Genomic DNA, 24,948 nt, shown 5'->3' with positions numbered 1-24,948 from the left:
GAACAATCTCGAAGAGTTTTTTTATTTTTTTACTGTCGCCGCTATGCACTGTATGAAGCCCAATCTGATATCCATCCGCGCATCACATGTTTTACCACGGATAAAAAGCGCGGGGGCGGCAGCTGAAACAGAGATCAAAACGAGCCGACCTATCTTCGTCGCTATTGCACGGGAAGCCTGCCGTTGAAGCAGAGAGGAAACGCCCCGGCCGTCTTCAACCAGCCCGAAAACACGCGAGGGGGCCTACGCTCGAGCAGAAACTTTGAACTTTGATTTTAATGGCTTGGTCGCGATCGCTGGCGCGCGCTATCTCGGGAGGTCTCAGTGGGCGGGTCGTGACGCAGAGAGAGTGCGGTAGGAGCACTGGAACACCTCTCCCTGGAGTGGCCGTACTCTATTGCATCAGCGTTTTCCGGCGTTACCCGAGATCGGATAGAAAATAATTAGCTGCTAACCTCACTTCGTGTAACGTTACAATGTGTTGAAACCGCAATAATTGTTTATCCCTACCTGTAGAACTGACTTGTTTTTTTTTCCTTCTGATCTCTTGAACCTTTCCCTAGCGTAGCGTAGTAAACCAAACACGCGTATGCTTGCCCCCCCCCCCCCCCCGCCTTTGCTTTCGTTCATCCTCTTCCTCCTTAGCTTCTTAAATGAATAGTGCGCAGCTTTTAACGTTATAGTACTGTTGCACCTGCTGCACGTCTGCGACATGCTGCACCAAAGGAGTCGGGATAACTTGTATTGTTTGTATACAGCCACATGAGCGTAATGTGGAGTGACAGGGAGGAGGACAATATAAACACTGTGTAACATCCTTAAACACACGACGAAAATGGGAACGACATGCAACTCTGTCCAGCGCTTTTTACAGGCTTCACGTCGTCTAAAGTGAAGACCTCATTGAAATGCAAGCTGGTAAAACAACGTTCATTTCACTTCAGAAATGTCTGTTATATGACGCCTAATCAAGGAGCGAATACACGTAAATACAATAAACGTAAAATACAAATCACGTAATAAACATCAGCTTCTGTGAGGTCTTGGTTACTGAAGAGGTATAAAACTTAAACGCATACGACCACATTCGACTAATCGAAAGGACGTGCACCAGCAGGGACAGGTATGAGTGATAATTGATGATGCTTAACATTTTTTTTTGCCTATACACATGTTATTCCTAAAGTACATTAATGAGCGATTGATCACCTACAACGCGTAGTCGAGCTGAAGTGTAGAAAAGAGAGGCCTGAACTTCACATCACGAAGGCCTATCAATAAAACGTTTTATGTTAATACATTTTGTGAAGTTCCTGGCCGTGTAATTGATCCAGCTTCACCGGAGCACCTTCACGATTGCAGATTACCAGGGCTGTCACGCTGCTATCTTCAATAAATATGAGGTTCCTCTGTAAGCTCACCTCAGCGCACTTAAGTTAACTTTGCTCTCAAGATAGACAGAAAAAAAAACTTTCAGACCCTTGCACCCACTACAGGATTGCTTATACTTTTTGCGAGACGGTCCGAGAGGATGACAACTTTCCCGTCCGGTAATGTTGGAAGCGTATTACTCTGAACGTGAGCCACATGAGAAATCCACTCCTTGAGAGACGTTGCCTGGGTCTGCACTTGCAAAACGCTCACGTTACCGCTCAGCGAGATGTGAGATTGTGCAAACATCTCGGACAGGGTTCTTTTCTTTTTGTTTCTGTCTACGTTGAACAAATTTTTTCAACAAGAAACTTGGATATGTGAAAGAACACACCATAGTGTGCATACCTTTGACCACTCCGTTTTCATTTACACATCTCCAAATTTTTACGGGCAGCAGAGTCATGTGCATGTGGGGAGTCAAATGGGTAATGTCACCTCCCCATTCGCTTCTTTTGGTATTCGTCTAAGGATTCTTGAAGGCGGTGCTCAGTTAGAGGAAACGTCTTTCGATTTCTTAACGTGTATGATTGCTTAACGTGTCAGAAAACTTTGTACTGCTTGCATCAGCTACTTCTCCGTAGCTCGCCCTCCCAATGAAGTTATTTTCCCGGATATATTACGATATTTATGCCCGTCTACAGTACACACTTGTGGCATGCATTCTGTACAAACGCCATCTTTTATTAACTTTATCCAGATTTACTTATTCTTCTGTGCCCACACCTATAAGCACATGAAACGACTGTAGTTAAAAAAGAAAGTTGTAAAAGACCACGTCTACTCAGGACAGGTAATAACCGCACAGCCAAACCACGAGATTGAAGTAACTAGAAGAATAAGAATTCAGTGGAGCACAGTTGGCAATCACTCTCAAATCATGGCTGGTAGATTGGCACTATCCCTCAAGGGGAAGGTATATAACAGCTTCATCTTGCCGGTAATTAGCTACGGAGCAGAAACCTGGAGGCTTACAAAAGGGGTTCAGCTTAAATTGAGGACGACGCAGCGAGCTATGGAAACGAAAGTGACAGGTGTAACTTTAAGGAACAAGAGAGCAGAGAGGATCAAGGGACAAACCAGGGGTAAAGGTATCATGGATAAAATCAAGAGGAAAAGAAATTGGCCCCGTATCTGCATGTTACACTGCAAATGTCATCAAAAGACAATAATATTGCGTCTGGAGAGAGTGAGCAAAACGCTTATTTGATGTTCTGAGCAAGAAAATCGGTTAATGGTATTCTGGAGGCGCTGCGTTAGAGTGCCTCAAGAGTGCAGCGGAGGCGAACGAGCGCGTCAAGTCACGTCACACGTAAGACATGAGCGCTATCTGGCAGTTATTTTAGAAAACGAAGCGCGCGGCGTGCGCGCCCTTCTCGGAGGGGATAAGGTGTAGAACGCAAGCCGACGAGTAGGTGCCACCACCGTGTCGTCTAAAGAAAGCGTTGGAAACGCTTGCCTTTTCGTGCATGCGTTGCTTCGTCAGCGCAGCGTGGTAAGTGCTACGGTCCTTAGAATTACTTATGTATGCCTTTTCTAGTAAAAAGACACACATACAGAATATTCACATGTGGATATGGTGCCTTAGATATGCGCAATAATTGACTTTTAATTGACAATCGCACAAGTACGAAGGCTAAATCTTGAGCAATACTGGTATGCGCTGCGGATGGGGTTGGCCGTTTGGGGTATCGTTTGGTGCCGTTTGGGTTATTGTTAAGGCAGGACAAACAGACAGACAGACGAAAACATTTGCGTCGAAGGTCCCCAAGAAAGACTACCGTCTTTAAAAATAGACATGGGCCGGGCACGTAGAGCGCAGTCAGCATAACCACTGGTCATCAAGGGTGACTGACTGGATTCCCAAAAAAGGCAAGCGGGTCAAGAGGAGACAGAAAGTTAGGTGGGCAGATTAGATTAGGAAGTGTGCGGGTATAACATGGCAGCAGAAAGCACAAGACTGGGTTGATTGGCGTATCATGGGAGAGGCATTCGCCCTTCAGTGAGCGTAGTCAGTATGAAGATGATGACGATGATGATGATGACGATGATGATTGTTGGGCACGCCACTCCGTGTAGAGCATTATTGTTTTCGAGTATGTTCCGACTCACGTAGGCAGGAGGGCTTCGTTCCGTTCCACCTGCCCTCGGGTCCACATAGTCTCCGCGGCTGGCCCACCAGAGTGTAGTTCGTGTCGCACACGTACTCTACGGTGGCGTTGTACGTCGTCCGGCCATGCAGCAGCACGATGCGACCATTGTCCACAGGATCCGGAGCGCCACAGTCCAAGTCTGCAAGGTAACAGCAGTCTAATGAACACGGCGGTGTCGTGTTGCGCGAAACACGACCACGCATGAGGTGTTGAACAGAAGCTCAACCATAAAATGCAAGAAAATGCATAAAAATTACCGACACCTATCTAAATATATAAAAAAACCACATACCCTCACGGTATTACTAACATGTGTTGTAAGTATAGTCTGATATGTCATTGGTACTGTGAATGACTTATGCTGCCAATCTACCGATGTTCAGGTGCTAAGTCTAGCTGCCTGTAGAGCAGCTTTTCACGCTGAAGACCATCGAAATATTCTGTTGAAATAAACTTTTTTGATTAAATATTTGTAACATTGGAATATTTGTAATATTCCTGAAGAAATAGAATACGCTAGGGAGACGAAAAACAGCACAAAATTTAAGAAGCAAATTACGAATTTAAATATCCAAACTCACTTATAGGGTGCATGTGCTGAAGATTGGTAATGTATCAAATATATCTGTTGTAGTCTTTGTTTTTTTACCATTGTTTATCATATACACACAAATTGTATGTATTTCAATATATGTTAAGAGTGCTGATAACGTCTTTGTATTTATTGCTAAGGAACAGCTTTGTTTGAATATTTAACCGTTATTTTCTGTGCTTAATGATCATCGTTTTTCTATAAGTTGTATGTATAATCTTGAATTTTTTATGTACTGTTTCGCTGTACTTGCCCGAGGTGCCTCCTGAAAAGTGGGCCTAGTCAGAAGACGCTTTCTACTTTTGCCCCCTTCGTGGGCATTTTTGTAAGAATGCCAGAATAAAATAAATAAATAAATATATCAATGAACAATTCAGTGATTGATATCATGGGTTGCATGGGATGGTTCTTAACCAGGAAAGAAACCACGATATAAGGCGATGACTCCCGCTAAGTGTTAATCTTATCTAGTTCTTTACATGTGGTAGGCGCCCTATTCAACTGAAAAATTTCATTTTGGAATACTGGAAAGATCGAGCTACATGCCAAAAAGCGACAAAGGCCCTCCTGAAGTTTCTGCGATCGACCCACCTCGTTCAACATATGTGACGTTTTAGTGTGTTTGTAAGTTTTAGCTTCCGTCTCACTCTCTTTCTCTCATTCCGTTTTCCTTACTTTTCCGTCTCCTATTTCCCCTTCCCCAGTGCAGGGTAGCAAATCAGACACTTGCTTTCTGGTTAACCTTCCTGCCTTTCTTTATACCATATATCTATCTATCTCTCTCTGTAGCAGGCGCCCTCGGAAAGCTTACAATCACCAGTGTCACATGCGCACACGTTCCTTCTTTCACAGCACGGCTGAGGTTTTCAATGTGGAGGTAAGGCTGGCAAGCGATTGAGAAGGTGGGGCGAGCGAGGCCTGATAACGCTGTCGCTATTCTCTTTCAAAGGCAATGCCTAACGCTCCTGTATTTCTTTTTTTATTTCTTTATTTTTCGTTTATAAAATATAGACGCAGTTGTCGGACAACATTCATTAGCTGCAGCAGTCGCAGATCTTACCTGGCAGTGAACCCTTCGGTTAATTGCGAAAAAAGTGACCCTCGAGTAGAGTACAAAACTAAAGCAATAGACTTGCGATCTCGGCTAAGTTTTTGGCTTATCAATCACTGCGCCATTATCTAATTTATCGATAACTCGCAGCAAAGGGAGGAAATATTGAAGTACTGCACGTTGTTTGGCTAGTTGGTGACACGATTATGAAGTGGAAGTTCACACTGCGCGAGAAAGACCGCGCGTCAAAAGCGTAGCACAAGCTGCAGCAACATTTATCACTTTTAACAAGGAGCAATCGCGCCGCTAATTTTACGTTCTGTGGAAACGCGGCAAGACCACGAGCGTGTTGCAGTCCCGAAAGGATTCTAACGTGCACATCTCAGAAATCTATTTTCTTGCATGATAAAGATAATGAGCGTGACCTAACACGAGTGGCACTTCGTCTTGCTTTGAAGAATGACTCAAGAGCTCTCTTTTTGTTGTTGTTTTTACTTTGGAAAGAAATTTCGTTTTTTTTTCTCTCTCTCTCTAGTCGAGAAACAGAGCTGTCGCCATTCTTGCGGCTGGTTGCTTGGTTGTTCCTCAATGTCCTGGCGCTAACCAACACGGGGGATCGGTCATCAATCGGACGGTAGCTCAGCTTTGAAATGAAATTGTTTTACCTGACGGGATGTCTAAATAGGCATGCTTAACAGCAGTAACAAACAACATATTGATAAAACATGGATTTAATATACAATAAATAAATAAATAAGAAAGAAAACCCAAACAAGCTACTATGATAGGAAATAAAGTGAATTTATGCTTAAGCTTCACATTCTATTCGTTTTGTTTCCCTATGAAAATCACACATGGCCTCGAAAAAGTTTCCATGGCTAAATCCATTTTCAGTTGCTCCAAAGGAAAGGACCACTGGAAAGGATAAATTTAAAGCAAACCTACGGAGAGGTTCTTCGAACATTCTTTTCCTTTGATTTGTAAATAACCTACACGCTAAGAGGCAATGATGCAGAAGTTCACTCTCGTTGCAGTGGAGGCATAAGGGAGACTGTGCCAGACCAGACCTGTGTAGATAAAAATTCAGTGGTGGCACTCAACATCGCAGTCTCGTGATTAATATCTCCGCCCTTCTAGAGGAGCACCATCAATTTTTCCAAGGGTACTTAAGATGAGAACACTCAGATGTTGCCAAGCAAGACTTTTATAAAATATATAATCATGACGGTGACAATGTTTTTCAAATTGCGCCACGGTGACAAATGGTAGCATAGGCAATATAGAAATTATGAGACCATTATTGTGAGGTCACTGAAAGTGAATCTGCATATTCATTTGGGGTTAAACTTTTATAGCCTAGTACCCTAGCAAGCGAATGAGTCATGAATGTCTTGGGGCAAGGACATGAAACACTTTTAAAGCACTGGAAATCTTAGGTGCAGTGAATGAAGTGCACTCAGACAGCCAGTTTGTAAAGTGACAAAATTTTCAAACCACGCCACGGCAATAAATTCTAGCGTCGGCAATAAAGAAATTATGGAACCATTATGTGAGGTCACTGAAAGTGCATCTGCATATTCATTGGTGGTTACACCTTTATGCCCTGATACCCTAACAAGCGAATACGTCGTAAATATTTTGGGACAATGTCATAAAACACCTCTAAAGCACTGGACATATTAGGGGCAGTTAATAAAATGCACAAAGACAAGCACTCTGCGAGATTGATAGCATCTGTTACGAATAGAGGCGATTTCCGTAATTCTAAGAGAATTGCAAGCAATTCCGATCGATAAATATAGGCGTAAAACCAGGTAAACGGGTTGGAAAACACCAATCCAACACTAAATATGCAATTCCGACTCCTGCCCTTTTTTAACAAACTGAAATATGAGTTGCTATTACAATCATTGATTCTAATCTTGCCAGGTGGTCCTTCAAAATAGCATTTAGGTACCTACTGGGAATATTTTTTGCAAGTATTAGGAAATGTATTGTAAAATTCTATATTCTTGTTTTATTAGATCTTTTTAGAACCAGTACTTCACGAAGGTTTACTTGTAATGTTTCCAAGAACTTCTGTGCGACGATGACTTGTGAGCACCTTAATCTATACCACTATTGGTTAAAAAAGAACGTCGGTTCAATAACAAAAACATACTGCGACCTCCTCTGTGGGGATGCATATATTTTTAGGATACAAACTGCTGGTATTTGGAACCTTGCAAGAAGAAAAGGCAGGCGCGCTTCCTTATATAAAATATTATTTGCGACAAATTCAGAGAGCCCAAGGTATAGTCGTAACGCTTCGTGTTCTAGAGTAGCAGTGGCCGATGTTTGTAGGCGGGTGCTCCATGAAACAAGACACAGCGAACCTCTAATATCGGTGAATATACATACAATATATCATCATAAGCACATCCCGACGTAAACCAGGTCATTTACTGCTGTATATGAAGCATCCCAACTACCCGTGCTCCTTTAGCTGGCATACTTTCTATAGGCAGACTCCAATTTCGGTTTTCTGTGTGACTCTCAAGTACTTAATCGATTCCATCTGCGGGATAACATACTGTAAATAAAGTACGGATATCTGCACTAGAACACTTATCGGAAAAACTACGATTCTGCTTTTTCTGATGTTTAATGAGTTTTTAGCCTCTAGTCGTGTCCCCCAAGGCAATCTTGTTCAATTTTGCCTTGAATAAAACAAAGCAAACCAAACCAAAACCAGATAAATGTTGTCTAACCGCGTGTCCAGATCGTTCATATAATAAAACTATAGACTCTGATATAGTGTATGTATATCTGCAGCTGTAGCAAAAAAATGGGATGTTTTCAGCGTATACATACACCTGTACATGTTGTACAGAAATCGTGCACAATAAAACTTTAAATAATAATGGGGACCATACTGAACATTGAGGGAGACCTAGTTTGTTTATAGTTTGAAGAAGACACGCCATAGGGAGAGCGAAAAAAAGTTCTGTGTCTTTTAGAAAGGAGTAAACCCGTGCAACGAAGTAATTTGGTAAACAGTGCAAGCCAAATTTATCACCCGATACAGTGAACATGGTCACTTGTGTTTCTGCTCGCGTAAATTGAAAGAGCCTCTGGTTTGACTGATATACGACCGGCCACATGACAACTAAATTTCATGAGTAACATTTGACAGGCACTTAGTGTACTGTCTTGTGGCTCTTTGTGCTTTCGCCGTGCTCGTTCGTCTTTTTCTTTAGTAAGCATCGGACACACTTTCTTGAGTTTGCATGTATTATCGGTGCGACTGCTTATTGAAATTTATAAATGCTAAACACTCAAGAAATCGGCACAGTTACGAATCTGCGCACCGCGTGTGTGCGTGTTCTAAAGGAAGAAATATTGCGGCGTACTCATTATGCCGCTTTTACGCTTAGCATGCGCAAAATTCGGTGAAAGCATATTTCTTCGCTTATCTACCCACATAACAATTTAGGCTAAAAGCTTCCTCATTGAGCCAGCTTCGAGCAAGAAACAATAATTCCTATTCCCGACGAAAAATTCCTCGAACTTACTACTGGGACCAAAAAAAAATCTAATTTAATTCTCTTTCTTTATAGAGAATAAGGGTGGCTCTGCAATATACTAGAAGTTTGCTATTGTAATAAGATCTGATGAAAGCCCATTAAAGTGAGAAACAGCCCACGCCAACGGTAAGCAAAACTTTTTTGAAGAAGCCACCATGACATAAGCACGTATACGGGGAAATAAAAAATGAGTAAATTCCTCAAAGTATGTAAATAAACGTCCCCTTTTTACCCGATCTTCCTCATTATTTCTTCTTCGCTTTGAAGCCCAGCCTGGCTTGCACAGACCCCCATGGGCCTTTCTTTTTCCAGAACTGTATTTCATTTCTCCCACGAGCGACGACCGGACGTTTCTTTTTATTTCTTTTAATAAATTGGCTCACTACGGCTTCCATTCCCGTGTGAAATATGAAGCTCAAAATCAGCGCACCGCTATCGCATACATCGCACGTGGTATGTGAAGTCATTTTCACACATAATGCACCTCTTAAGTTATCATAAGCGTAATTGACACGCTTACCGACTCTTATTGACTCCTAATTAGACGGACTTCACGATTCGGTGCTTCATGCCTATTAAAAAAACTCAGTTTAGTTCTGGCGCTTATCAGCGCGAAATGAAACCACAATCTGTCTTTTTGAATAAGCAACTAGCTTACAGAATACCCAAGATAACAATAATTAATACCGTCCAGAGAACAGGGGCCCTTGCATATTATTTCTCACTGGTCCAAAAAGCAGCCGCCTCGCTCTTTCCACTGCGATCAATTGTGCGTATCCAAATTATTTTAATTTACCTGTTTTACGTCTTTATCTAAGGTTATTTTTATGCGCTCTGGCTGAAGGCAAACGGCTAGGTTTGTTCGGGAGATAATCGCGCCATGACTGTGTGCCAAATTATGCTAATCTATACGCAGAGCTTTATTGTAGAACAGCCCAACTTCCTAAAGCTGTTTCCGAACTTTTTGTCCATTTTTAATTGCTGATTAAAGAGCACAGTACTTTTAATGCAGTTACGAAAATATTTTGCCATACCCCAAAGGTATTATTACTTCACCGAGAACTTCGCTACTGAGATCAGTGATGATATTCAATGCAAGCAAAACACGAGAACTTGTGGAAAGTTAAATGTTCTCCGATGCGATTCGCTCAAGTCGACGCGTCTTTGGTCCCTTGTCGGTGCAGCACTGCACTTTCCATCAAAAATGCTTACGTACTAAATCGCCCAATTCGCCGCGTTATTCGTAAACAGAACGATGCGCATCAAGAGTTGTTGGATAGTGAAAGTCCCCATGAAGTATACATATTTTCATTGACTTATTCGGCTAGATAGAGGTACGTTAAGCACGATAGAAAGAAGGTAAATAATAGCAGGATGGTAAACTAGCGATGGTTAACAAGAGGTACCAATCCACTGCCCTGCACAAGGAAGGGCTGCAATAAAAGTACATCACGGTATATTGAAGTAGAGCTCTTCTTGAGAACGCGGGACAGGGTAAACAGAGAAGCGGGAACTTTCAACTGTATTGTAGCTGTTTCAACATTTTTTTGTAGATATGTAAGTTATAAAAATGATGGAAGGCCTCATCAAGCGTGAGGCCCAGAGGACGTCTTTATGTTCTTTCATAGTATATCAAGTACTCAAGATCGTTAACCACTTTTTCTAAACACGAACATGGTTCTGATGCTAAGTCATACATAACCGTATATAAATGTGTCTTTCGCCTTCGTATTGATTGATTGATATGTGGGGTTCAACGTCCCAAAACCACTATATGATTATGAGAGACGCCGTAATGGAGGACTCCGGAAATTTAGACCACCTGGGGTTCTTTAACGTGCACCCAAATCTGAGCACACGGGCCTACAACATTTCCGCCTCCACCGGAAATGCAGCCGCCGCAGCCGGGATCGCCTTCGTATTAAATTGATTTGAAAAGTTTGCACTTTTTCCTGCTTTACCATTGCTCCACACTCTTGAAGAGGCACTAAAGGCGACTATTAAGTCGAAGTTGATTGTTGAAATAGTGGTCCGAAACAATCGTAGTGCTACTTTTGAGCCAAGGAAGACCTATTTTGAAATAAAATCGCGTTTTAGTGGTCCGCACCGTGCTAGCGCACTTCAATTTACCCGCGTCAAGAAGCGGATCGACCGGACCGACTCACGTCACTGTTGCCACGCGCAACGTTGCCCGGCTTTACTAAGCTAGTAGCAGCAGACCGAAATCAGCGGGAGCCACAGCAGCAACAGTGACCATTAATGAATTTCCCACCATTAGCTCTGAGATCGCAGACGTTTTTCGGTTCAACTGCGCCCCGCTAGATGTCCCCACCTGTCCAGTGTAACTACGCAACAATTGAATTTTTCAATCATTCTCGCCTTTCCCCATAGTAACGTCCGGCGGTTCTTTTTTCCATATATCAAACAGAAATGAACAAGCAGCATTTTATCGCGTCTCTTGATGCGGGGAAGGTTCTTTATTGCCGCTAGATCGATTACTAGTGATTACTCGTAGGCGGTCCGTCTGATGTCATCGGGATCCTGTTGAGAATTTCCTACTGTGGCGCATGTGTTCTTGTGACCGACCGACCGACAGATAGACTCAAAGTCGCAGAAGTTCGCTTAGAAATGCTTCGCATTTAAAACCAACCAGTATACAGGCTGGGTCAACACCGAGGAGACACTCGGCAGCGACCATAGCATACTCAATACCACCATTCGCACACATCCTTAGGCAAGACCCTACGGACACACGAAATTGCTTGATTGGATTAAGTTTCGAAAACTCTACACAGATTCTCTACCCCCCCCCCCCCTTCAGAAGCAAGGGTACCATACTTGTTCCGAGCAACTGCTTTCCACTCCTTGCTCCACACAAAAACACTTGAAACTCTCGGAAGCGACTCCAGCAGTGGATACAACCTCCATCACCTGTGAATGGCCGGCACAGCCTCGTCTGCCGATGGCGCCGGCGAAAACACAATCGAAAACACAGAATTCGCATCACCGAGCTAACCCAGCGAGCGGCAGAATATGTGGCCCAGCTCGCTGACTCTGACTTGGTGGACCGATGGAACACGGCTGCCCAACAAATGTCCAGCCATATTACCTGGCGCTTTTTTCCGCGCCTTGATCGATCCGACAGAAACTCTAAAATAGACACAAAGCATCTCAGACGAGCGTTTCACATCTTCGATGGAGACACGGCGAAATCAGCATGCACATTTAGAGATCAATACCCATGCTCAGAGCAGGACCTCCGAGAGCCCGCGCACTCGTATGCAGGTACCAAGAACACGGAGCTGGATCAACTGGTTCAGCTACAAGACCTGAAGGCGGCTTAAACATAAATGAGGCGATGAATGACACCGGAAAGGAATAGAGTCACCGGTAAAATACTTGTCAAACTTTCCGATTCTGCTTACACCATAGCCCTTGCATACATAAACTCCATTTAGATTGGGGAAAGACCTTAGCCAATTGACTGGAAGACCACCCTGGTCACGTTGATACCCAAGGTGGACAACACCATTAGCACGGACAAACTCCGCCCCGTATCTCTTACGTCTTGTGTGAGAAAAAAAAATGGAAACAACGGTACGAGATAGGTTGTCCGATTGTCTGGAAGCCAAAAATGTATTTTCACACATCATGATCGTGTTCCGCCCACACCGGTTCGTGCAAGGTGCCCAGCTTCAGCTCGATCGTGAAATCCTCGATCAAGTTGAATATCCCCGCAATTAGAAAGTTGTGCTCGCTTTAGATCTGGAGGGCGTGTTCAATAATGCGAGCGACGGCATTATCCTCACACGCCTTTCACAAGTGGATTGCGGTCAGCACACCTTACATTAAATCATGAAGGCCCGTAGTACCTACACAGCACCAAGAAAGCCTTCTCGGTGTAGATTCTTTATATGCGGTGTCCAATAAGTTTTTGTTCTGATAAGGAAACTTTGTGGAGCCAACGTAGAAGTGTGTGCATTACCTGCCTCTCTGCACATACGGCTTATATTAAGGGCGAATGACACATCACAGCTATTCTCTGTATGCCACGGTCTTGCTTTCTTTCTGTAATGCACACCCACCAACCTGGTGAACGCGAAATTCGAGAGACTCATCAGTCGGGGAGTAAGAGGAGGTGGGGGAGGAACGGCACATCAAAGAAAACTGGCGCATATTTTATTGTTTTTTTTTCTTGAGGGGGAGGTTACAGCAATGTCATAGAATGGTCTGAATGATCGCCAGCAAAGTATTTAAACATCAGCTATAGCACCCGTGCTTTTATTAAACAGCACGCGTATGCGCGCGCAATTAAAGGTATTTTTGTATCCTGTCCTGAAACTGACAGTTGTCAGCACTTCATTTTATTGGCTTTATCGCACGACACTAGTGCACTGCGGAAAAAGCTACTCATCTTTGTTTTGCTTTTAGTTTTTTTTTTTTCTCTTTAGCTGTGAGGTTAGACTTTCGGGGGGAGGGGGCGGGGGGGGGGGGGGGAGAGACGTTTGGTCATGCCTAAGAAAATGGAATGATTTCTTCATTACAGGGAGTATTCGGAACAACTGGCGAAGCGCTGGTTCAACTACCACCAGTGCTGCTGTCAATTATGACTACCGTAATTACGAATACATGTGCGTGTTATCTCATGGCGTAAGTGTGTCCTTCGTACTGCATAAACTCCCTTTTTTCTCTGAACATTAGGTAGTTTGTAACTGCTTGCTTTTACCACATGTTGTGAACACGTTCCTGGCAGCAGGGAACGTAGTTCTCTCCAGTGCACTGTTACGCATGACTTCAGGTAACAGCCTGGTAATCCGGTATTTACTGAACAAAACCAGCGCGACTGACTCTCGCAACGAGTCAGAAATAAATCATTCACAACATTCAACCAACACAGGAGTTCAACGACAGCATCTTGAACCGTTTGACAATAACGAAAACACGAAGAGAGTCGGCACTCAATGCCGACAAAAATTCGGCAAAAAATATGGCTTTGATTCGATTGATATGCGAAGTTTAACGTCCTCAAACTGCCCTATGATTATGAGAGACGACGTAGTGGAGGACACCAGAAATTACTACCACCTGGGTTTTTTTTACGTGCACCCAAATGCAGCCGCCGCAGCCGGGATTCGATCCCGCGACCTGCGGGTCAGCAGTAGAGTACCTTAGCCACTAGACCACCGCGGCAGGGTAAAAGAAATAAAGAAAGCTAGAAGAGGGATGCCCGAAAGTACTCACACTTGCATGATGGAGCAACGCCAGTCCAAAACCCGGACGTGGCGCACTTCCGGGATGCACTACCGACCAGCAGGCTCCCGGTGGGACACTCGTACGCCACTTCCTGTCCAACACGGAAGTCTCGTCCCGTTGTGGTAGAGTTTTCTTCCCGGTCGGGGCTTCCGCAGTTCGATGGGTCTGCGTGAATGCACGCGCAAACAGATATTATCGTTTGCGAATCAATGCTTCGCTCGGAATCACTTCGTCGATTAGCGCTTGACTAAGCACAAAACGAACAGAACGGGGCGAGCATAAAGTTCCGCTCTGCTGCCAAATTTTGGTAATGGTAGCGTTTGTGCGGGGAATAAATAGTTGTATTTATGAAGTACGAGCGAGTTCCCATTGTCTGTTGTAAGGAAAGGGAAGGAAGGGAAGATGGAAGCTTGCGATGAGAAGTTCGTAAACAGGTGGCGGGTGCTGGAACTGACGTTTCGGAGAGTGGACTTGTTGAAACACTGACAAGTCCTTTTTCAACGCTGCGACCATTGCAGTCTCAAAAAAGACAAGTCCGCTTGTCCACCCCAAAATCTCCTTAAACACCATTGATAAAAACAAATCATTCAATCATTTTCATGATGATTGGCCTTATTTCGAATCATTGATTTTATACCAGGAATTTGAAAACCAAGTTGCTGCGCGGGCAAGACCAAGTTTCGCAAAAGCAGCCTTTCTCGTTGGAACTTATGGCCCTGATTCATTGCTTGAAAAGGGGCCAATTAATTTAGAATCTTTCAGCAATAAAGTAGAGCACCGAAGTAGGGTGAATAACTCCACGCAATAGTCGGCAACATGTATTTGGTCAGATCATCATAGAGTCCGTCAACAAAATTTTAAATTCTTACTGGGGCATATTGTATACGATTACAACCAAAACAAGTTAGCAGTGAGCTAACTAGTGATCAGTGAATGTTAATAATTGATAGTACGCTGTACGATAACAGTCTGAGCAAATTAAGTAAGCAGTGAGTTGATCAGCAAACGTCGTACATCGATATGAAGTACACTGGAAAACATACTGGCTTAAAGGTTTTCGTCCATGAACTGTCCTAACGAATGCATAGGCACCTTGTACTTTTAGCAGTTTAATTGAAGAGTAGTATTTATGAGACAAAGAGAAATGAAAGTGAGCGCGGAAACATGGTGTCATTGGTGGAGAGAGAAACTACATTGAAAAGAACGTGAAATGCGATGCTATACACCTTCGTAATCTGTATCAATGGGAAACACAATTTCGTACATACTCGAAAAATAATAATAATAAAGGCGGGATAGACAAGGTAAAAAAAGCGCGCACTTTCAACGCTCTTGCGTGTACTGCGAACACTATAAAAATGTAATATCACTGACTCGGCACACCCACACTAAATACTTTTGCAATCTATAGACCATAGAAGTGTGGCAGCTTGAGCTGTTACGGACGTGTTACGGACCATGCTACGGACATGTTGCAGTGGCGCCACAATGGTCTGTAGCCTTGCTTTTTTGTAACTTCCACGAGTAAACGAACACGGCTGTGGTAGACGCATACACACTAAAAATGGTTGCCCTGCTGCTTAGACGTGTTCAGGCCTTACTAATTCACGTATCGATATACCAGTATAAGAAAACATTTACTTAATAACCCAAGCCGGTGGTACCCATGCATTTGAAGTGAAATCGTGTACACGACGTGGAGAATTCCTGGTAGGATCCAGCCGCAAAAACGTAACTTGAAAAAACCCGTATACTAGTAGCTTTAGCCTTATAAAAAATCACTCACTGTACTGGCAGATCCACGGCAGGTAGTCCAGATCGCAGGTCACATCATTCCATCGCCACTTACGGCCACCGTCAATGACGACACAGTTCTGCTGACCGTTGTAGTTGTTGGGTTGGTCATCAGCCCAAAGGAATTCTCGCACCGGTTCACCTGGAAAATCCAATGTGGAATGAAGTAGAATAAAATTATATGACCAGTTGTAAATGAGTTCTGCGTAATCCTAAATAACGGCAGAAGAGTAAAGAGAAGCTTTTCTCAACGATGTAATTTGATTTTATGAGAGCATAAGCTCTCTGCATATAGCCTACCTATAACACCCACTTGTAAGTTCTCGTTTTCAGAAACATCAATTCTCGGTTTCAGAAATTCACAAAACTCTGAACTTCCTATATCGTCCACCCACCTAACTTTGAGCCTTTCCCCTCAGGCACGCTCATTTTTTTGGAATCCAGTATGCTACTTATAATGACCAGCGGCTGTATTCCCTACATGCTACCTGCCCATGTTTATTTTTTCGTCTTCATTTTCACTAAGATGCCCTTGATACCCTTTTGTTCCTTTGCCCAGTTTGCTCTATTCTTGTGCTTGAAAGGGCCGCTAAAAAACCCGAGGGCTAAAAATTGTTATAAAATGAAGTATGTGAACTTTTACTTTCTGAACATCCTTCCGTTAGAATTTTGAGTATACGTTCTATAATGAAGTTACAGGGGTTCAAACAACAATTTCAGCTGTTTCCAAATTTCGCGCGGCCTCCGCCCTTCTTCCTTACAGAAAGAGGAAGGCGTAGGCCATCGTCGTGACTAGTCTAGATCAATTGATGAGCAGCGTGCTACGTCAAGTCGTTGATGGTCGACTTTGCGTCACTGCGCATGAAAGGAGGATTGGTCAGGAGTACAAAAAAGTGCGGGATTTCTTTTTCGAAATGGAAAGTCTGCACGGCGCGTCGCGCTGTAATACTCGGCAAACGTGATCGCTGTGGTCCACTCTACAAAGTAACGAGCTTCTTTGGGGGTGTAAAAAAAAAAAAGTGGGAGCCTGTTGACGGGTTCTTTAAAGGGAAGCTGCAACACTTTTCTAAACAGCCATGCAAAAGATATTGCCTCACAAATTGACCACCGCAAACAGTTTTAGAGTCCGTCTAGTACGGGCGCAATCACAAATATTTGTGTTGCGGTGTTACTGTTTTCTTTCTCCTCTCGTCGCGACGAAAGCGATGGAGGCTAAGCAGGGAAGGATACGTTGGAGAAAAAGGTACGTCACGCTCTTTTCATGAATTTCAGCACTATTTCTCTTTTTATTGGAAAGAAAGACTTTGCAGTGCGATCGCACATGCACGCGTGGACGGGTCGCAGCCGTCTACGGGTCGCGGCCCCAGTAATTCCCGAGCGCACCATGCTCAAATCGGCCAATGGCCTGACACTTCGGCCTACGACGCAGTAATTTTGGAGTATGTAGCGTCGTTTGTCGAGAGAAGAGAAATAATTTTTCTTTGTTGTAAATTTCTGGCCGCGGGCTTCCCAATAATATTTGGCTTGCGTGTTCTCGGGAGCGTCGACTGCCTATCGCCAGAATTTTGTAACCATGCTCAAAATCTGTCGCAGGGCTCCTCTAAGGTTATACTGGTCATTTTCCTTTCCACAGTTCGCTGGGTAGTTCTCAATTTAGAGTGAACTCTTTTTATAAACCTCCAGACTTTTGTTCCGTATGTGAGTACTGGTAAGATGCAGCTGCTATGTACTCTCCTCCTGAGGGATTGTGGTGAATTTCTAATCATCATGATTTGAGAGTGCCTTCTGAATACGCTCCGCCTCATGCTTATTCTTGTTACTTCAGCCTCATGGTTACCGAGACAAGCTTGGTTAACCTTCCTACCTTTCCCTCTCTCTCTCTCTCTCTCTCTCAGCCTCATGGTTTGGCTCTGCGGCTGCTACCCGTCCTAAGCAGATGTATTCCTTTTCCACTTCTAGTGCCTCGCTATCTTCTATAGGTTTTGCGAGTGTTGGCAAGGCACTGGAAGGTGCCTTTGGAAGTGCTCTTGTAAGCACCAACTTAAACAGAAGACCAAAATTGCTCACCGCTGACCCAAAACCAGCCTCTCTTGCCGGGACCAATGCCTGTGCGTCGCTGTGCACCCATCCAGACCAGCTTGGATTTCAATTTTTCCCGACGTCGCTCTAGTTCAGCCGAGATGAAAGGAAACGTCAGGTCGTCCACACTGTGGATCAACAGGCCACCGCGTGCCTAGAAGAAGACCGCATGATTTCAAATAACAATAATAATAATAATAATAATAATAATAATAATAATAATAATAATAATAATAATAATAATAATAATAATAATAATAATAATAATAATAATAATAATAATAATAATAATAACATCTGGGGTTTTACGTCCGAAAATCACGATGTCATCATGAGAGACGCCATAGTGAAGAACTCCGGAAATTTTTACTATCTGGTGTTTTTTGAAGGAGCACTGAAATTGCACTGCAAACGGGCGTCTACCATGTCGCCCATTTCGCCTTTTCGAAGTGCGACTGCCTCGGCCGGGTTCGAATCAGCGACGTTCGGGCCAGCAGCTGAGTACCGTTGTCACTGACCCACCGTGGTGGACTACATAATTTCAAAGCATGCAAACAACCTTGTACAACATCATAGTACTGTTCCTAACTGTAATCAACAATGAATATTCAGGATACGCTTCTAAGAGGCGACGTAATCTTTTTCACTTGTCTGACTGAATTCTCCCACAACTTCGTCATTCTACGTGGCATAACTCGGGCATTCATCGTTTCTGTGTCGCACATTCATTTCTACAAGCCTCTGGTCGAAAATGTGTGCTATACACTACGGCTGTTTTTTTTTTTATCTTCCGTCCCTAATAAACCTGCGTATAATGTCCTGTTAAGCACAGTGTTATAAAGCATGACCTCATATTTTTTTAGACAACCGGTGGTTTCACAAAAGACTGACAAAAAAAAATAAATAGTTGGTCATGTCTTTCTTGCGCTGCCACTTCAGAACAGGTAGCATGAATATTGGCAGATTTCATTCGGTAGATACTCACCTGGCAGTAAGAAGCAGCGTCCTGGAAGGAACCTCCGCGACTTCCCTGAAACTCGTAACATTTGCGGATAAAGGTAGTCAGCTCCAGGGGTTCCACCTGGTTTCCGCACCGATCGGGAGAGAACTCTGCGAAGTTGAGGAACCACGTTGAGCTCTAGAAAACTATTGCGAAGCTCATTGCAACAAAAAGAAAGAAATGCGATGACTACGATACTCCCTCGCACGAAATTTGAGGGCACCTTTACGCGTGCTTCCACTTCCCGACAACTTCAGGCAAAGAGCTTGAGCGACATAGCCGTGTGGCATGTTTTCTGCATGCAGTTACAGAAGACTTTATACCTAACACACATTTTTTTAACATGAAAGTGCTTTATGCCGGTGTCCACGACAGCTTCGCTGAGATATTTTCGTCACGAAAGTGACGTTGAAAAATAAATTCTAAGAAATTGCAAATAAAAATCCCGCAGGCAAGCATCTGTCATGCGAAATCGAACCAGCCACCTCTCGATCATCAGCACGCGGCGCTAACCACTATATGCCACAGAGATCTGCTGTGCGGATTGCTAAAGGCAAGCCATTTATACACAGCACACAACATTTGGCAGTCCTGAGAGCTTCAAAACTCTAGCGCGTTTTCGTTATTAGTAGCGAGATGGCGTGGCAGGCTCGCATTGGGCGCGCTCTACAAGTCGTCGTCTCCACGAAGCGTAGTTTTTCCTCTGCACGCGCTTATCAGACTCATAGTTCGGGAGAGGAGGAAGGTCACTTCGCACGCTGCCATGGCCGCGTTCACGAAAGGAGCGCGCTGCTGATGCACGACGCAGGAAGCATTGTGACAGTTATTCACGCTTGTCCTGTGTATACTTGCGCGCTTGTTTTGCGTGTCTTTCTTTCTGTTTGAACAGCGCGCTTTAAGTGTCGAGTTGGGGCAGTTGATAGTCCACGCTCATCCTGTGTATTTTAATTTTATGCCTGCTTTCTACTTGAGGTGTGTGCTACAAATTTCGAGCTGCTTGCCGTTGCTAAGGTTACTTCGCAATTTGTTGTTGTTGCTTAAACAATGCACAATAAACTCTCAACTACCTCTGTAAAGACATTTTCCACTTTGGTGTTATACGAATTCCTATATAGGGGGATCAGATTCGTTAAAAAAAAACACACCAATTTGCAAGTCCCCGATTGTCATGAAACGTGCCGGATATTTGTTATATTCCGGCATTACAGGAACAGCGCTACCTTCGTACGTAATTTTTCATTTTTGTATGCACTTTTTTTCGACCCCTCTAGGAAGACAAAAGGAGTATCTTGCGCCTCATCTGCTCGCGCACGAACATTCACTTATACCATGCCAACAAACAACAATAAAGGGAGCATTATTGCGTTACCAATGATTGTTTTCTAATCGTTGAATGTGCTTCATCTATTTTCAGCTATACAGCAGTGGCGTGGCCACAAGAACTTTTCTCGAGGAGGGTCGGTGGAGGTGTAAGCGCAACGCGAAGTTGCGGGTTGACTCATATAAGCAAGCTTAGAGGTAGTTGTGTGAGAGAACAGTACATTCTTTATCCGCACTTTTTTTGTGTTTTCAGTGTAAGGCTGCTATTAGCACACGTTAGTGCTCACATGCCTACAATTCTCTTTTTTTCACGCTGTAAGGTAAGGCTTCGCAAAACCAGTCAAGACCTTTCAAATTCCTTTTTTACGACAAGCTAAGACATCTATTACCTGCCTTACAAAACTCATTAATGCTGACGAATGCTAAAGCCTCTAATTGGCTTTACGTATTTATATTTTCACAAATCAGCCCATCTCGATGTCCTAAAAAGGGTGATAGCTGAGTGACACTCGGGATTTCTATGCACCACCATGCCGCGACTGTCAAGTTTTGTGGGCGCGCTTTGAAGCCCGCCGCATTTTCCGTAACTTGAGCAGTTCTTCGCAAAAGAAATTGATAGCTCGAAATGGTAATGCTAAAAGAAAACGAGAATCAGGTTCGTCGATTTCAAGGTGACTCAATTATCAATGAAAGAGAGCTAACGAGCTATCTAGAACGCTCTTAGACGGTTTACAGGCAACCGTGAATGACACATCCATTCCTCATTTTCTCCATGCAAACACCGATCAATGCCCCAACTTTCATCGCTCACAGATCCTCACTATATTCAGATGCAACTTCAAAACCCCTCGGCATTTGCTCCTCAAAGGTGGACGCACACATGCCTGCACCAATAAGCGTGCACTGCGGATTGACGTCATGAACAGGAACGCCGGTGACTCCGCCTTCATAGAACACTGTCGATTGCCTGAGCGGGACTATTTCGGCTGCCGCACTTCAGTCATCTGCGAAATGAGGCCAGGGGGGGGGGGGGGGTCTCTGGATTTTTAAGTTGCAACTGACTATAATCACGTTGCTCCCCCTTCATTACGCGATCTTCAGTTTCCTTTCATGATTCTGAACTGCACTGCTATTTCTAAAGTCACAAAAAGCATAGTGGTTTGAGATGTAGCTTAAAGCGCATTTGGTGGTCGATACAGATTGTTTATCTTGTTAGGCTTAGATAGGGCAGGAAGTGAGGCTACGGTGTAGGAAAATATGCTATCTGTGAAAAAAAAAAACATTATTTCCGCACGTGATAGAGAAAATAAGCGCCACTTAACAAGGACTTAGGTAGAAGAGAAATATGGACATCTTGTACAGTTACGTTCCCTCACTCTTTCACAAATGCAAAACAAAGTTTCCCGCCAAAACGTTTTAGCCACCTCAATCATATCTCCTCCAGCAAAACATAACTCGTTGCACAACCGTGTATCAATAAGCTTGAGTGAGTCGCAAAGTAAGTCGTAAGGCCACTGTGATTCCGCGGCGTTTGATTCATGCAGTGAGAATATAGACGCTTTCGTCTTCCTCACACGAATTACAAGAAACAGCGTGCTGACACTAGTGTGTGTGTGTGTGTGTGTGTGTGTGTGTGTGTGTGTGTGTGTGTGTGTGTGTGTGTGTGTGTGTGTGTGTGTGTGTGTGTGTGTGTGTGTGTGCGCGTGTGCGTGTGCGTGTGCGTGTGTGTGTGTGTGTGTGCGTGCGTGTGCGCGTGTGCGTGTGCGTGTGCGCGCGTGTGCGCGCGTGTGCGCGCGTGCGTGTGCGTGTGCGTGTGCGCGCGTGTGCGCGCGTGCGTGTGCGTGTGCGCGTGCGTGTGTGTGCGTGTGTGTGTGTCGGAAAACTGAAGCAAAATATAGCACAAGAAGGCAATCAAACCCAAGCATTCTGCGTGGCAATCAAGTATTCTACCACAAAGCCACGTCAGGCTTCTAAACTGTTGCGAAAAAAACCCTATTTAAGCGTAATGTTGCTGAAACGTCAATTGTGGTTGCAGTGCTGGCTACCTAATCTTATTATTATTGTATAAAAGGTAGTCCTATTTTACTAGTGTCACGTCAGGTTAACGTAAATTGTACTTAAGCTCCCTCCACTAAATTTGATCTACGTTTCCTAGGCTATGCCATCCTCGCAAGCACAAGAACGAGACATCATCAGTTTACCACATCTTCATGGTGTTGGTGGTATTCATGTTGCTGTAGGCATCACTGCGCTAATGTAAACAGCTGGCTATATTGAGCATATGCGGCTGTTCAACAATTGTCTGTCCGTACAACATTTGTACTTACCTTTAGCGTAATTTCTTAATGTTTCTTTTCAGAAAAAAAATTTCAAGCGCAGCCGATTTCCATCCACGTGCCTCGCATAACAACGATTTTTAATTTCTGCTTTAATTACTTTCTAATCGCTCGTGGTTCTCTTTCCTTCTTTCGCTCGAACGGAATTAATTCGCGGTGTTTACGAACTCCCTGAAATACGCAAGATTTCAGCTGCAGTGCTAGTGACCTGAATTCTCGCAGCATGTTCCGTTTCATCGGAGCGGCGACATCTAGCTGACGTCAGACTGAGCCGTGGTCAAGCGTTTCTGGCCATTTTCGTAAGCACTACACGCGCGGACAATAAAAAGAACCAATACGCGCGAATGGCTATAGTCAAGAACACGGACACCCCGCGGTGCTAAGCTTCTCGAGCACTTTCAGCCCAAAGTGCGGGCTTGTGTACTTTTAAAAGGGAACCTTGTACTGCTTTCCAGCTGTCTGCATCAATTGTACTTACGTCCGAGATCACCATTTTGTTTCGCCTTCCCCGCACTTCCACTTTTCAGTTCAGTTTCCCCAGAAACTCGACGGACTCTTTACGCCATGGTGAGCCCTGAAAGGCCGTTGAAATTCTTGTGCGGACTTTCGAGTTTCTTGTGGTTACGCGGATGCTCTTGGGTTCTTTGTTTGTTTGTTGTCTTTTGTCAGCCGCTTCTTCTCCACGTTTCTCACTTCGTCTTTTAATAATTGAAATTTAAATCTGCTTGCATGCGTGTGCATCATGAAAATATCAGCGAACAAACATATGTGTGCAAAACGAAGAAGGCAGAATACTGGACTTTCAGCTTATTGTTTTGAAAAGAAAAAGCGAAGCGATGACTTAAAGTTCGAACAATCTAAAAGCAATTTATCAGCCAAAATAAGAGGCCAGAAAGCTGGGCTACCTGTTAACGGCTAACTTGAGACACCAAAATAGCGCGAAACACGGATCAGGTGAAACAAACAGAAGGAGCTATATTAGAGCTTTTTGTGGACTGTTTAGACATGCAGGTCGTATAACACCAATTAAATTCTGTCCTGTTTATTGCACCCACTTTATCTTAGCAGCAGTTTCCCTTTTAGTTAACCGATTGTTTTCGAACAACATGCCGAGATTCCGAGTATTCATAACCAATACTAAGGCAATTAAGTACCCAACTTGTCTACGAAGTTTTATGTGGTGGCCCTTATAAATTATTTCCTTCGAGAGACATCACGTTTGAAGGCGTGTGTTTCAAGAAACTAAAGTAACAGTTTCAGTTGTGCTCTTTTTCGATCAGACTATAGTCGGTTACCGAAAAGGAGGTTTAAAAAAGACTTTTTTTTACCTCCATTTCATGCTCACGAGCCCGGTTCTCATACAACAACTCAAGGCTGCCCAGAAGGCCCACGATGCGGCGATTAGGATAAGCTCTCGGCGGGTCTTTCGTTTATTTTTATGCTGACTGCTGTTGGATTGGCATACGTCATTTGTAGACACGCGTGGGAAAAAAAGGAAACGACAAACTGCCTTGTTTTTCAGAGGGCGTTCGAAAATACGGTACCCTTAATGGCATTTTCTCGCTCTGAAAAATCAAACGATGGACAATATGAAATGAAACTGGACCACTGGAAAGTCACTAAACATTTTTAATATCGGACACCTCAATTACTTCATGATCTGCTTAGTAAGTTGTCTATAATCGATTCTAGAGTAATCCTAATCAAATCAGTTAAAATGCAAAGTGGGAGTAGTGCATTTTCAGAGGGCAGCCCTAAGTGAAATAAACCATATGAGCACATCCGTTCTACCCGGCTCTGGCGCATCTTCAGGCTTTTCGCTAAGCTCGAATAGCAATGACACAAAATTGGCATAACACTCGTGTTTCGTTAAATTTCGATATGCTGCTGCTAAACTTTCATCACTCTAACTTCACTTTGTAATGAATTGAAGCTGATTACCACTTAGCAGACGCGGAGCTAATTATCACTTTGCAATGTTTATGTTGGTGCACAAGCTCCAAAATAGGCCGTTAAAGGGGCTTGCTTTGCACTTCCGTACTTTTAGCTACCGTAACACAGCAAGTTACAGTTCGCAGTTTGCTTGCAGCTCTGCTGTCTTTATCTCCTCTACACTCTACAGGCACCAAAGAGGAAATCGCTCCCAAAATATTTCCACAGCCATAGGTTTAACAGTGCAAGCGAAAGCGCGAATAGACTTTTTAAAACGTGAATTATAGTCCATAACACGGCTAGCCATTCGTTCCAGGCACCTTCCGTTTTGTGATAGAACCTGTCGCTCACGCTACATTTCCCCAACATTTCCTGTCTCCTTTGTGAGACAGAGGGAGATGGAAAAAATAAAGCAGGAAGATCAACTTGTTACTACTTGTT

The 24,948-nt window shown here is 43.8% G+C and overlaps 1 protein-coding gene across 2 annotated transcripts in view; it reads right to left on the bottom strand.

Moving 5' to 3' along the window:
* LOC119163470 (P-selectin-like) overlaps positions 1-24,948 on the bottom strand; it is a 216,295-nt gene that overhangs the window by 28,708 nt on the left and 162,639 nt on the right. For both annotated transcript variants that reach the window (XM_075873132.1, XM_037415475.2), the window contains exons 7-11: positions 18,905-19,029; positions 17,908-18,073; positions 15,833-15,982; positions 14,035-14,211; positions 3,544-3,723 (exon numbers count right to left, since the gene is read on the bottom strand). In XM_075873132.1, coding sequence (XP_075729247.1) covers positions 3,544-3,723; positions 14,035-14,211; positions 15,833-15,982; positions 17,908-18,073; positions 18,905-19,029 — 798 coding nt within the window. The remainder of the gene's footprint in view (positions 1-3,543; positions 3,724-14,034; positions 14,212-15,832; positions 15,983-17,907; positions 18,074-18,904; positions 19,030-24,948) is intronic.

This window comes from Rhipicephalus microplus, chromosome 9 (genome assembly GCF_043290135.1).
Source record: "Rhipicephalus microplus isolate Deutch F79 chromosome 9, USDA_Rmic, whole genome shotgun sequence".
NCBI classification, from domain to species: Eukaryota; Metazoa; Arthropoda; class Arachnida; order Ixodida; family Ixodidae; genus Rhipicephalus; species Rhipicephalus microplus.
The sequence above is the reverse complement of the archived record's forward strand: the minus strand, read 5'-3'. Positions and strand labels throughout refer to the sequence as shown.